Here is a 14,743-nt window from a genome sequence, read left to right on the forward strand (position 1 = left end):
TTAAGGGTACTGTTGATTATTCCATATGAGGTCCATGTTATTTGTGAAATTCAATTTATTTTATTAACTGACACCCCGTCTTGCATACTTTTATTAAACTGAAGTAAACAATGCCTGTTATCTTTACAAGTCCTATCTTAATCATCCATCTAACTGGAACTTCTTTTACCTCTTAATTAGAGGTTTAAATGGCATTCAATTCTCCTGTAGCCTTTGTCTTGCGAGTATCGAACGCACTCTCGCTGGCGATATTTATCTCAGGTAAAAATCTACCTGTGCGTTAGTTTCAAAGAGCAGCTCCCGCAGACCTGGGGGTACTAGATCAAATCTGAACCCCAGGTTTATTGATGAGCTAGAGAAACAAAGGAAGAATTTTTCCTACATAGCTTCATAGGAATTTTAACACGGACTTGATCCAGCTTAAACCTCCAAACTAACAGGGTGATATTGGCAATTTTCACAAAAAAATAATAAAACTATATTTCAGTTAGCCTCCTTTTATATAAATATACCGCTCTGGGTAAATTAGAATATTTATTAAATCGCGAGAATATTTTTGACTTAAATGATTTTATTATTAATGGAAATTAAGCTACTATATGTGGTGCATTTGCTGTGATTACGCTGTCCTTCATGTTTTGTGTTAGTCTACATTTTGCTGTACGTTGGAATTTTTAAAAATCTGTGCGTACAATTTTTGCAGGTCTGGTTACGCCCCTGTTATGTGATGAAAGTCTAAATTTGGCAATTAGTTCCTTAGCTTATATCTTAATAGAATTGCAGTGTAAAATTTTCAACAAGATGTTGGTGCAATAGCCCTTTACTCTTTGTGGATATTTTCCCGTCAAAGTTTGTCTAAAATTATTTTTCAAGCTTTACTGTTTCAAGGACAGTATAAAGTTATCTGACATATTTTCGTGAAAACTTAATGACAAGCCAAGTGTCTCCAGTTCATTCCGTGCTCAATTTTACCCAAGCAAATTTTTTTCTTGAGTAGATCTTTATAGCACGCTGTTATAATACAATTTTTCGAAGAGGGGATTTAAATCAATTAAAAAATATTGTAGCTTCATACTTAAAAGAATTGGGTATCTCGCGCTTTTCATAATGTACTAAGTTATGTACAATGAACTAAGTTATCAGTAGTGCTCTTTTTTACACCCAACATTTATTTTTGAAATCCGTATGTGCCTTTCAGTATATCCCCTACCAGGTTAAATCTCCATGCATAATTAAAAATATACAAACGTACGTAAAACTGCACATTTAGTAAACACATTAAAGTAATGATTTTTTTCCATGCTACTAGAAGCAAACAATGCTCTTTTACCTTGATCTGCTTCATGTTTTTGGGTTTGACAATTAAGCTAACAAATTTGCAAAAAGTTTTACGTACAAACGCAGAACTTGCGTTTCAAGTTATAAAATGATAAATCATTTAAATTATTTAATATTTCAGATGAAATAACCTTCAGAAACAAATCCTCAAAGCATAAACGAATTAGGATTACAAACCATTTTATTACAGCAGTTCCCATTTTTTCTTGAATAAACCGCTCTTTTTCCTGTATTTCCTCAACACGTTTTTGTGTTTGAACTCAATTGTTTAAATATTGATATTTAACGTCATTTACAAATACCAATAAAATAACCCCATGAAATAAATGAGATATATTGAAAAATATGAAAGCCCACCAAGACGAGTTTGATACATGTTATTACCTGGCTTGGGAAGTGCAGCGGTGCATAATTAACAGGTTTTGTTGTTAACGAGCTCTTGGTCAACTACAATGCATTTAAAGCCTCGGTCACAACCGGCCGCACGGGCTCTTACGGGCTGTTTGCGTCCAAATTTTGTGCAGAATCTCACGTCCCACGCAAGGCCTTCTTACGCAATTTCGAGTTCGCGGACAGCCCGTAAGCACCTACGGAGGATGTTGGACATGTCCAAAAGATTCTACGAATAGCATGCGAACAGCGAGGCCGCAAGCGTAACTTGCTCCCTTCGCACGGAGTTAGCAAGAGAGACGCGCGTTGTGCAAGACGCACGTCGCAAGCAATGAAGGAGCAAGTGCCCTTTGCTAGTTGAGTGCCCTTTGCGCCCTTTGCGCCCTCACGAACAAAGTCGAAAGCACACCGGAAATGCGTCGCACTTGCGTCACCCCAACGCCTGGTGTATAAAAGGCGTGCTCACGACGCACGCTCGTGTCTTTACAATGAATGTCGACTTTGTAACGTGAACAACAATTTTCAAAATTTTCAAATTTTTGCTCAGTTTAGCTTCTAATATGCCTCCAAAAGGCAAGAGAAAGAAGCTTACATAGTAGAAAAAAGCGAGGAAGAAGAAAGAAGAGGAGAACAGGAAGCAAAACTGACGTACGCCGTCAATACGTCACCACAAACGTGTGAGGCAAGTGTCAGGCAAAATTGACCCAAAAGGGCACTACTTTCGCCGTGCGTTGCATTCCCTTCGTAAGTGGTAAGTGTGTGCCACGTACACAGTAAGCAAGACAAACTCAAGAAATGAGCATCATTTCCACGACCACCGCTCCTTGCAGCTAACGTCCCAGCCTGAAAGGACATCTCATGTGGCCCTTGCGACTCGCAAGGCAGACTTTCCTCTTCCTCTACGACCTTCACGGCCTCCGCAACCCCCAAAAATCGCAGGGGACGTACGATCCTGAAATTCGTGCGTCCGGTTGTGACCGAGGCTTTAAATGCATCAGCAATTAGTAAGCTTGCCAACTGATGACAGTTAATCTGAAAGACTATCAGCTTTTGATATGATCTAAACCACCTGATGTGACCATGATTTCGAGCATCGCAACTATTGTCATCAAAGTTAGTAAGTAAGTCACGGAAGACCGTCACAGACAAAGAAAAGATTGTCAACGAGTGCTGCAATTTTGGTGAATCCCACGGCAACACACTGGCAACACACTGAACTCCGTTCAACACAAACTTCTCTGCCTGTATGCACCATGCAGCTCAGTTGAGTCTCATAGGCCTTTATCCTCATTGTCGTCACAGTACCACGTGACCCATATCTGTTGCTTCATTTATGCATATTGAGATGAGGTTTACTAAAACGCTTTTTTTTTCTACTAATAGATTGTTTTTATAATTTTTAAATGGCGGGGATCGATTAAAACATACCTCTAGTGTAAAGATTGAGTGCTGAATCCTCAGAATCCGAGAAATGGATTTTTATGTGTCTCAAATCCTTTAAATTAATGGTTTCTTGATATAGCATGATTACGCTCAAATACATTGTAAAAAGTCAAAACATTGTATTGACTTTTACAAAGCTTGAGAATGAAAATGAGAAGGATTGTATTAAGGCCCAAAACTATAGGGACACACTATAAATGACTTAAATATATCATTAGAATACATTAGTGACAAATCCTTCTAAGCTAATGAACGAGATCAAATAAAACGTGATAAACCACTAACTGATTGTTACTTTTTATCCACTTTGTGCTTTATAGCCCATAAGGTGTCCCCTGATATCGTTTCAAACCATTTAAAAAAATTGTGAGTGTAGTTGATGTTTAAAGATCTTGCGAAAAAAGTCTACAATAATGCAATAATTTGTCATAAACATTACGGTGTTTTGAGAGCAGATTTATTCCTCTGGTACAGGGTCGCATTCTTTTTTGACGTTCATAAAATAGACAAAGGGATTTTAATAATAGATGCAAGATTAAAATTATCCATAATATTTTGCAATGTTTTGATTGTTGCACATAGTTTGTATGCATTGCTTGAAAAGAGATTTCAGTGTGTTTGAATCACAAATGTATCATATTGATCAAAAGGGAAACATTTCATTTCAAGGTTTAATGTGAAAAGGAAAAGCACTGTTCAGCAGATGGAAGACACACACACACAATGACTTAAATATATCATTAGAATACATTAGTGACAAATCCTTCTAAGCTAATGTACAAGATCAAATAAAACGTGTTTAACCACTAATTGGTTGCTACTTTTTATCCACTTTGTGCTTTGTAGCCCATAAGGTGTCCCTCGATAGCGTTTGAAACCATTTCAAAAAATTGCGAGTGCAGTTTATGTTTAAAGATCTTGCGAAAAAGTCTGCAATAATACAATATTTTGTCGTAAACATTACGGTGTTTTGAGAGCAGATTTATTCCTCTAGTACAGGATCGCAATCTGTTTGACGCCCATAAAATAGACAATGGAATTTTAATAATAGGTGCAAGATTAAAATTATCCATAATATTTTGGGATGTTTTGGTTGTTGCACGTAGTTTGTATCCATTGCTTGAAAAGAGATTTCAATGTGTTTGATTCACAAATGTTTCATATTGATCAAAAGGGCAACATTTAATTTCATGCTATAAAGCGCGCGCACACACACACCTTTTTGTCCATCCAAGCCTTTTTTTAGACAAATCTAAAATGCATTGCTAGGTAATTCTATTGCTGTGCGTACGACTGAGACATGAACACTTCAAAGCTTTAACAAAGCTTTAACCATAAACAAAACAGAAATTTCTTTGAATTAATGGCTTCTTGATGTAGTATGCTTACAGTACTCTCGAAAACAAGGTAAAAAAAATCAAAACATTGTGTTGACCCCTACAAAGCTTTAATGTGAAAAAGAAAAGCACTGTATTAACTCAAAATAACTGGAAGGCACACTTACAAAAATATATCATTAGGATGCCTTAATGACAAATTCCTCTAAACTAATGAGCAGGACCATTTAAATGTGTAAAACAACTAATTGATAGTTACTTTTTATCCTCTTCGTGCCATATTGTTTATAAGATGTCCCCGATGTCGTTTCAGACCATTTTCAAAATTGCGAGCGTAGTTTATGTTTAAAGATCTCTAAATAAATAGTAAATATGACGGCGTTTTGGAAGAAGGTTTATTCCATTGATTCAATCTTCTTGTCCATAAAATAGACAATTGTTAAAACAAAGAACAGAAATTTTATTAAATTAATGGCATCACTGTTGTTGTATGATTACGCTAAAATGCACTGTAAAAAATCAAAACATTGTATTAACTTCTACGAAGCTTTAATACGAAAATGAAAAGGATTGTTTTAACGCCGAAAACAATTGGAAGGCACATCTACAAAAAAAATTGCTTAAAAACATCAGTGGAATCCCTAAGTGACAAATCCTTCTAATCAAATGAACGAGATCAATAAAAAGTGTAAAACCACTAATTGATTGTTACTTTTTCACCTCTTTGTGCCATAAGGTCTGTAGGCTAAGGTGTCCCCGATGTGGTTACAAACCATTTCCAAAATTGCGAGTGTAGTTTATGTTTAAAGATCTTGTGAAAAAAGTGTGCAATAATACAATAACATATCGTAAATTTTACGGCGTTTTTGGAGCAGATATATTCCTCTGGTACAGGCTCCAATTGTCTTTTAATGTACATAAAGAAGTCATTGGGATTTTTATAAGAGATACGAGCTTAAAATTATCCATAAAATATTGTGAGATGTTTTGATTGTAGTTTGTATGCATTGCTTGAAGCGAAATCTCAATGTTTGTTATTCTCAATTGTATCATAATTGTATTTAGCGCTATATAAAGCACACACATGCGCACGAGCCTGTCTTTGTCCCTCAAAGCCATTTTGATGAGACATATCTGAAATGCTCTGGTAGGTTGTTCTAGATCAGTGCGTGAGATCCAGAAATTAACACAGCAAAGACACTGGTTTGTTGCCAATGTTTGTCATTGTAGGCAGAATACAAAGTTGCAAAGATAGACAAAAGAATAGAGAATCTCATTAATTTAACACCTTCATTGTTGCAGTAATATTTAGCTCAAATATATTGTGAAAAAATCATGCTCAATAACGTATTTGTTTCCACAAAGCTTAAATTTGAAAACGAGTAGCACTGTTTTCACAACAAAAAACTATTGGATGGCACACCAAAATTGACTTAAGTCAATCATTAACATACATTAGGGTACATATATATATATATATGGTGCAGACCCAGTGTGTTTTTGTTTGGGGGATAGGTCTTTATTGATGATGCCCTTATATTGACAGTCTCATCAAATAATTGTTCGTTTTATTTAAATCAGAATAATGATGACATTCATAATTGAAATGATAATTATCTTCAATCACAGAGCAGATTCGGATAATGCACTGAAATAAAAACCGAACTGATATGAAAACACTGAAATGTTCAGTGAATTGAAATCTTCACTGAAATCTGTCTATACAATCCTGAGCGTAATTGTATCTTCACCTCTAAACGTATAACTCTGTCTGACTGTTTAGATAACGGTTAATTCATGTGCAACAATTGATTTAACTTAATGCTGCCGTTTTGTCGAATGCAAAATTGCGTAAGTCATTTCCGTTTGCATTGTTTATTAATAACAGCGGTCAAGGACACAAGAGAGGGTGCGCCAATTAGATTGCTCCCACTCATCACATCATACATATACCATATTGGCCTGGAATGTGAAGTTAATGGATCCAAAAGAAATTACTTTGGATCATTTGTGGTTCTTTTTAATATTTTACGCTACCAAAAAATGGAATAGCATGCTCATTTCTAAACGGACTCCTGGACTAATATGAAAAGATATACTTATGTTTGTCGCAAATATGACGGATTGTCTTTCCTAGAATCAATTGTGTCACCAACTGGACATAATTTAGGCGGAAAAGGTGCCTGTACAGCCCACACGCCTGACATATTAACTCGTAATTGTGAATTATGACAATTCAAACTTTAAAAATCGCACAAAATTTGCGCAAAATTCTATCAATTATTTTGTTTCGCTCAGTTTTTTCTATATTTCCTGTTACAGTCAAATCCGCTCCGCTCCGACCAGTCAAGTAGAATTGCTGTGTGTAAAACATGGCCGTGCACGGAGAACACTCGCTGCCGTGAAGATTGCACCAGCGGAGAGGCTGTCTGTTTGGGTGAGAATTACTTTTCACCATATAATAATAATAATAATAATAATAATAATAATAATAATAAGTTTATTGAGCACTTAATGATGTGAATACATGTGCAGGCTCTCTAGACTACAATATTTACACAATATATATGGATATACAATTATATATGTTTACGTATGTAGTATGTTAAATAACACGTGTTGATGCAATTTATGCTATAATATTAATTAATTAAGCTATTCACAGCATTATTGACAGTAAGTGGCTGTGATATACTAGATTTCAGGTGAAATATGTATTTTAACAGCAGTCTTTACAAATTCTGCTATTACTTTGAGACTTTTATAACAGGGTGGATTAAGGAGAATTGACAATATCTGATCACTGTCATCTATACCCACTACACTGATTTTCAGTAGTTCATCATGCATATTGGAAAGGGAGGGAAGTTGTTGTATTTATTCCATGTTGGTAACCGTAGTGAGGCATTGGGTTTCCATTAAATAGTGTGTTTTGCATGACCCTTCTAGAGCAACTCCTGTTGAATCAATAAATGATAAAGAGAAATTAAGTTGGTTGGACTGGGCTTACGACTTGCATCTTCTGCCAACCGATGCAATCTGAAGTACTGAACAGTTTTTTAAACTTACTACGTGAACCTAAAGCGAGGAGGAACGATTTTTTTTTTTGCTCAAATGGAGCCACCAATCGATCCATGAAGGTATAGTGTATACAACATATTGTGCTTTAAATATCAAAATAGCAACAAGAACAAAGAACTAATGGGTATAATTTGTAATTTCATTAGGAAGTGGGAAAGATTGCGACGAAGCACCGGTGACCAACATTCATTACGAAGGTTACGAGAGCAGCTTTTCAGGCGTAAACGCCAACGGCCCGGTAAGTGTTTGTGTGAACTAAGAGAGCAAAAAAAGTTCACTCGCTTTGTTTGGTATACAATGGCTAAAGCAAAAATAAAAATGATAAAAAAGAACATAGGAAAAAGAAAGAAACAAAAATTACATTTAGATCGGGAAAGATCACACACTCCTGCAGACACTCAGTCAGAGATTACTGTAACGGGGCCGGTGCGGTTGTTTGGCGTGTGCGCGGAGGTTCGTAAGAATGACACAACAGTCTAGGATAGGTTTCCCTATTAATACAGTTTATTACTTTAACCCGTTACATATACAGGGTCATCTAGCTCAGGTAGGCACAGCGCTACGGTAAGACAGTGACCCAATCGTTCCCTCGATCCAGGCTCTGGTTGACCCGGCCGTCCTCAGTCCTCAGTCTCCCTCTCGTGCTCTCGGCGTTGCTGGTCACTCTGACGTCCCTGGGATCGGTCTAGCGTTAGTTCTCCGGTGTTGAAATCGGGACGCCCTTTATACTGAATTTTGAGGGTGAGGTCACTGTTTACCGTGCCTGATGGTGACAGGATAATTCTCTTTATATAAACAGTTACTAGTTATACTGGCTACTTGGCCTTAAACTTCTATTCTATATTACGCTCGTTGATAAAACAATACTTTCACCCGTAATTGATGATTAATAAACATAATACTGGGCACTTAATATAATATATGTGCGGCCCTTCGAATGTATAACCTTATAAGGCTCGATGGTCACATTTGCATCTCCAGTTAAGGTAGCACCGTCCAACACCGACTTTCAAGATAGCTTAAGATTTCTCTGTACCTTTGAGAGATTAAAGGATAATCACTTGGAATTGCTCTTGCAGAAAATCCGAGATAAAAATAGAGATGACAGCGGTGTGACTAATATATTCACAGGAAGCCAGGTGTGGCATTGGTCTATTACACAGAAGTTTTAATTACTAAATGTTATGTAAAAGCTCATCTTGCTACCAACTGCGTTACATTACTTTTCTATTGCAGGCTTTCAGACATACTCATAAATGAAGTCAACCTGAAATTCAAAATACATAACTTCTGGTACTCTCCATACAATGATGTACTACATTGGCCGTCCGGAAACCTCAGGCCAGCAACCAGTTTGAAAGTTCGCTAGAATGCTTATATTTAAAAATAAAAATAAAAACAAGGCTGCCATTCAGAAGTTGCCGAAAATTATAAAGGCTATCAGTAATTGCTAAAACTCAAAGATTGCCCAAATTAAATCTTAGATTTTCAGTGCGTGTTTTTTCCATTCTTCAACATTTCTTTCTGATAGATAGACACTAGTCCTTATACGCAATTTAAAGTCAAGGAACGTCGTTTCTGTGAGAGATTGTGTTACCATTGTTCGTCGTCCAGAAATGATTTTGCCAATGTCTCATATCAAGTTCGATATATGTATCTTCCAGAGCTACACATACGTAAAGCAACAGTCCAGCACCGGGCTTCGAATTTCCTACAGTGGAACAATCCGCGCCGCCACAGGGTGTAACGGTTGTGCCTCTGGTTTCTACTTCACGATTAACGGGGCAGAATGTTCCAACCCAGGCACCATCGAATTTGTGGAGTACCATGCCTCGCGCCGATACAATGACGGGCACGAATCATGTAATTATATCTAGTCATAATATAAATTGTTTTAATGCATTATCAGAAAGTGTGTTTCTCGGAGATTTTGTTGTCTGTTAAGAAGTCAAAATGCATCTATCCTTTAAATGTGAACGTACACTAGTCTTGAATTTTATTAAGTGGAAACGCTACTTAAGAAATGCAATCTTATATGATGTATTTTTCGACCCATTTCAATTTTTACCGTGGTCGGTGTTCTGTTTTAACGCCATTCTTTTCAATATTTTCTCAGTCTCTGGTATTTGCTGGGGAATTGCTGCAGGTAATGTCACCATACAGATACACATCAGAGACCGGGGTGGCGGGGCGAACGCTAGGATGGGATGGAACTCATACGGGTATTTAGCATCTGAGGAGATAGGACCAACCGGCACTGGTAAATTAAGCTGAATATGCACGTTTTCATGATTGTCATAACAGATTTTCAAGTTTGATTCTTGATTCAGCACAACCTTTTTTATTTATTTTTCATGGTAGTGCAAGAAAATTTTTTTCTAGCTTTCGTTATTTTCAACACACACTCGCTCGCACGGACGATAATTGCTCTTGTGAAAAGTGCCTAATAAGCATAAATATTAATTTTTTTCATCAGGGTCATGTGATTCATACACTTTGTTCAACGTTAAAGAGTTTACCCTCCACCAGGAGATTTCAACACGAGATGAAAATGCATACATGGTATGTAAAGACTCAGCGTTGTGATTCTAGAAATCGAAGGATGCAAAAATAAAAGCAAATTTATAATAATATAAAATAATAATATATTATTATAATAATACATATGCCAAATATACGCATGAATCATGTTGCTGTCAAAAAAGTTGTTGGTGATGTCAGTATAGGCCTGTGACGACGTTACTGACTTTGACTTACTGGTGGCGCGAGGTAATAACTAAACAATTCCATGTTTTCCTATATTCTTTATTATCGCTTTCTAACTACGCTGTCTACAGTTTATTCCTCTCCGTTCAACCTCTTACATCGTTCTCCCGTCCATTATTCGCTTAAGTACAGTAAGGTCGTGTCAATCAACTAAAGTAACACTACAAAACACTCCCCGCTCTTATTCGCTGCATGCTGTCACTTACAGGTACTAACGTTACATTATCTCCCGGGGACGATATGCCTGTCCTCAGGCATATTTAAAATCAAAATATACATTATTGAAATAAACTTCCTTAAACACTGCATTTGTCTTTTACCATAAATTCATGCAAAACAAAACTAAGTACATAGATTTTGCATTATAAACCTACAATAAGATAGAAATGCATTTGACATGAAACCCCAAATATAACTTAAAGGAAGATAGATTGGTAAATTTTTATGAAAATACAAATGTTCGTGGATATATTTCGTATTGGCATTTACACCTTTTAATGTGCGGCCCAAGAGCAGAGATATTTTTATTTGTTTAAATCTGTTACTCTCTTATTATGGCTCTGACACGTATTCATATGCGGTTTCTCTCTGTCGTTTGTCATTTTAGATATTGATGGAGTGCACTACGTGAGACAATAGGGCCGATCGCTCCCTGTCCAATGAACAGCAGTCACCACAACGTTGCGACCAGCGCATCGTTCATGATGAAGTACTTGTTCATCATCATATTTGTCCACACTGTAGCGCTCTCTTTTGATGGCTATAAGAGAAACAATCGTTTTATATCAAACCCAATCCACGATTGAACAAAAACAAACCGAAAAATAATTAAGTAAGGATCTTCCTTAATGCATATCATCAGTTTCACGTCTTCATCTTTGCAAAAGCTAAGTACACTGTACCTGTACCAATAATCGTATAGTTAAATATCAATAACTAATAATTATAAGACCGACAGGCTGAATATAGATATACTTTTCATAAGTCACGTATTTAATATTCAGTGCACAATACTTAACATTTTCTTATAACCACATGCAATAACATTTGACGCAAAGTTAACCAATAGAATCTTAAGTTCATTTCCCACAAATGAATAGTTCCATTTGGTATGGTCCGTTAAATCCTCCATTTTGAATTTTAGCACGAAAGTTCAGTTAGCATATAATGTCAAATCCGTCCTTCTAGACAATGCATAGCGATTGTCATCTGCCACTCACTGTATATGGATAAACGTCTTATTCGCGTACGTTGGCATACGTGTAGATAAATGTTCACAGTTTCCTGTATATCCACGAATGTCCATGTACATCATCATCATCATTTAGAGCCTATAGTGTTCCACTGTTGGACGAAGGCCTCAGCATGCTTTTTCCATTGTTTCCTATCCTGAGCCTCAGATTTCCAGTTTGGCCAAGGTTTCTTCTTCCAAGACTTCCAGTAGTCATCTAATTCATCCCTCCATCGTTTGACCGGCCTTCCTCTTTTTCTTTGTCCATACCTTGGGGTCCATTCTGTAAGCCTGATTGTCCACCTATTGTCCTTCATTCTTTTGACATGTCCTGCCCACCTCCATTTCATTTCTTTAACTGTGAGCAGTACGTCCTTAACTTTGGTCTGTTCACGTAACCATACATTCGTTTTCCGCTCTCTTGGATTGATGTTCAACATAATTCTTTCCATCTTTCTCTGAGCTACTTGTAGCTTGTGTTCCATGGAGGCATTCAGTGCCCAGGTCTCTGAACCATAGGTGATTGCCGGCAGCACACAAGCATTGAACACTTTCTTTTTCAGGCAGGTAGGAAGGTTGCTCTTGAAGATGTCACTGTGCTTCCCATATGCTGCCCATCCTGCTTTTATCCTTCGTTGGATTTCTTTCTCCAGTGTTCGATCACTAAGGCTGAACCGTTGCCCAAGGTATATATACTCTTCCACTGCGTCTATCTCTTTGGTGTTGACTTTCACTGTGCAAGGGGTGGTTAGTGGTCCAAACATCACCTTTGTCTTGCTGGTGTTCATCTTTAGCCCACTTTTTGCGCTTTCATCTGCTAACGCCTGTAGCATTTCTTCGAGGTCTTTTGCATCATCTGCTACTATTATGATATCGTCTGCAAACCTAAGGTGATTGAGCCTGGTACCGTCTATGTTTATGCCCTTGTCCTGCCAGTCTAGATCCCTGAATATACGTTCCAATGCTGCTGTGAACAGTTTAGGAGAGATTGTATCTCCTTGGCGTACACCTTTCATGATCCTGATCTTATTGGTGGTCTTGTGTAGTTTGACTGTTACAGAGCTATCGGTGTATATGTCTCTGAGGACGTCTATGTATCCATCTTCGATCCCTAGATCTTGCAGGGATGCCAGTATATACTGGGTTTCTACTTAGTCGAAGGCTTTTTCATAATCAATGAATGCTACACATAGTGGAATGTTATACTCGAGACATTTCTCTTTGAGCTGGTTGACAGTGTGCATATGATCAGTAGTGGTGTACTGGCCTCTGAAACCTGCTTGTTCCTTTGGCTGCACTTCATCTAGTTGTCTTGTTAGCCTTTCGGTCAATATTTTGGTGTAAATCTTGTACAAATTAGATAGTAGGCAGATGGGTTTGTAATTCTTGATGTCTTTCCTATTGCCCTTTTTGAACATTATGATCATGTTGGCGTTCTTCCAAGCTACAGGAATTTTCTTCAGATGTAAACACTTTGTGAAGAGCCTGGCTAATTCCTGAGATAGGATATCTCCTCCTGCTTTTACCATTTCTGCTTTGATGTTGTCATTTCCTGCTGCCTTTCCGTTCTTCATTTTCTGGACTGCTGACTCTTTTTTCCAAAATGTTATGTCTGGTAGATCGCATGCCTTTGTTGAGATTTCTATTCCCTTGTTGCTGTCATACAACTCTCCATAGAATTCTTCTACTCGTTCTAATATCTGGTCTTGTGTGGTGAGCTCATTTTCATCTTTGTCTAGAAGGGTCAGCATTCTATCCTGCCCTAGTTGAAAGGATCTCTTTGCTCTTTTCATGCTCTTTCCATTTTCAATGGTCTCTGCTATCTTCTTCATGTTCTGCTTCCTGATGTCTTCCCTTGCCTTCTTCTTGATGGTCTTATCCAGTTCTGCATATTCGATGTTGTTTCTGATGTCCCTGTTGTTGTTTACCTCCGTTTTCTTCATCATCCGTCTTTTCTTCATGAGAATCCTCGTTTCTGTTGAGAGCTTAGAGTCCTTCATTTTACTGGCCGGTGCACATTCTAGGATGCACATTCTAGGATGGTGGTCGTTATTCTATCGTTCATTTCATCTACTCCATCTTCACCTTCTAGCTCTAGTGCACTGAATCTGTTCGTTAGGAGGATTTGGAACTCGTCTTTCTTTATGACCAGTTGCTCGATACTAGGTCTCTTTGATGGATTTGACAGGCATTTCTGTCTGTCCTTCCTGACATTGATCCTAATCACTCCCATAACTGCTCTGTGGTCACTACCCGCATCCAGTCTGTTTAGCACTTTCACATCCGTGAAGATGTTCGGTCTGTTTGTCATGATGTAATCAGTTTCGTTTCTTGTACATCCATCTGGGCTTTGCCATGTCCATCTTCTTGATATCTTCTTCTTGTAGACGGTATTCATGATCTTCAAGTTATTTGCTGTCGCCCATTCAATCAGTAAGTCTCCTCTTTCATTCCTCTCTCCGCTGCCAAATTTCCCTGTGGCACGCTCTTGTTCGTCTGACTTTATCCCGATCTTGGCGTTGAAATCACCCATGACTATGTGGTAGTGGCAGTCTGTTGTCAACTGACGTTGTACTTCTTCATACAGTTGTTCTACTTCTTCATCTGGTCTGCTTGATGTTGGTGCATATACCTGAATGAGTTTCATTGAGAATATCTGATTCACTTCGAGCTTGACTGTAGCCACCCTTGCGCTAATTTGCTTTACCTCGATGATGTTCTTAGCACCTTGTGTATCAGAAATCCAACTCCTTGTTGGCCATTTGAAGCATTTGTATGGTACAATATATGTCCGCTATTCAAGGTAATTAAGCGTTTTTCCGCTCGCCTAATTTCTGACAAGCCTATCACATGCCATTTAACTCCGGTGTCCTGAAGTTCAGTTTCCAATTAGATTAGTCAAAATCTTAACATTTGCTTGTCACCCTCAAAGGTGCATGCGCACTATCGACGATGTTTGCCACTGCAAGGGGGTAGTGGGCGAAACAGAAGGGGTATTCTTATGAAAAGAATTATGATTCATCATCTGAAATTACGCAGACTGTACGTCCTGGAGCCTTAAACCGAAAAAGGTGCAATAATAATTAGCATTGCCTGAAATTAAAGTGAATGCCATTTAAGTGTCATATCCTGTAACAGAAATTAAAAACTCGTTATG

General features: G+C 37.7%; 1 protein-coding gene across 1 annotated transcript in view; it reads left to right on the top strand.

The window, feature by feature from the left end:
* LOC106180490 (uncharacterized) overlaps positions 1–14,743 on the top strand; it is a 35,384-nt gene that overhangs the window by 7,864 nt on the left and 12,777 nt on the right. Inside the window, exons 2-6 of the mRNA XM_087007813.1 lie at positions 6,831–6,945; positions 7,736–7,827; positions 9,254–9,452; positions 9,706–9,849; positions 10,066–10,151. Coding sequence (XP_086863939.1) covers positions 6,831–6,945; positions 7,736–7,827; positions 9,254–9,452; positions 9,706–9,849; positions 10,066–10,151 — 636 coding nt within the window. The remainder of the gene's footprint in view (positions 1–6,830; positions 6,946–7,735; positions 7,828–9,253; positions 9,453–9,705; positions 9,850–10,065; positions 10,152–14,743) is intronic.

This window comes from Lingula anatina, chromosome 3 (genome assembly GCF_051362555.1).
Source record: "Lingula anatina isolate TDL-2025a chromosome 3, LinAna3.0, whole genome shotgun sequence".
NCBI classification, from domain to species: domain Eukaryota; kingdom Metazoa; phylum Brachiopoda; class Lingulata; order Lingulida; family Lingulidae; genus Lingula; species Lingula anatina.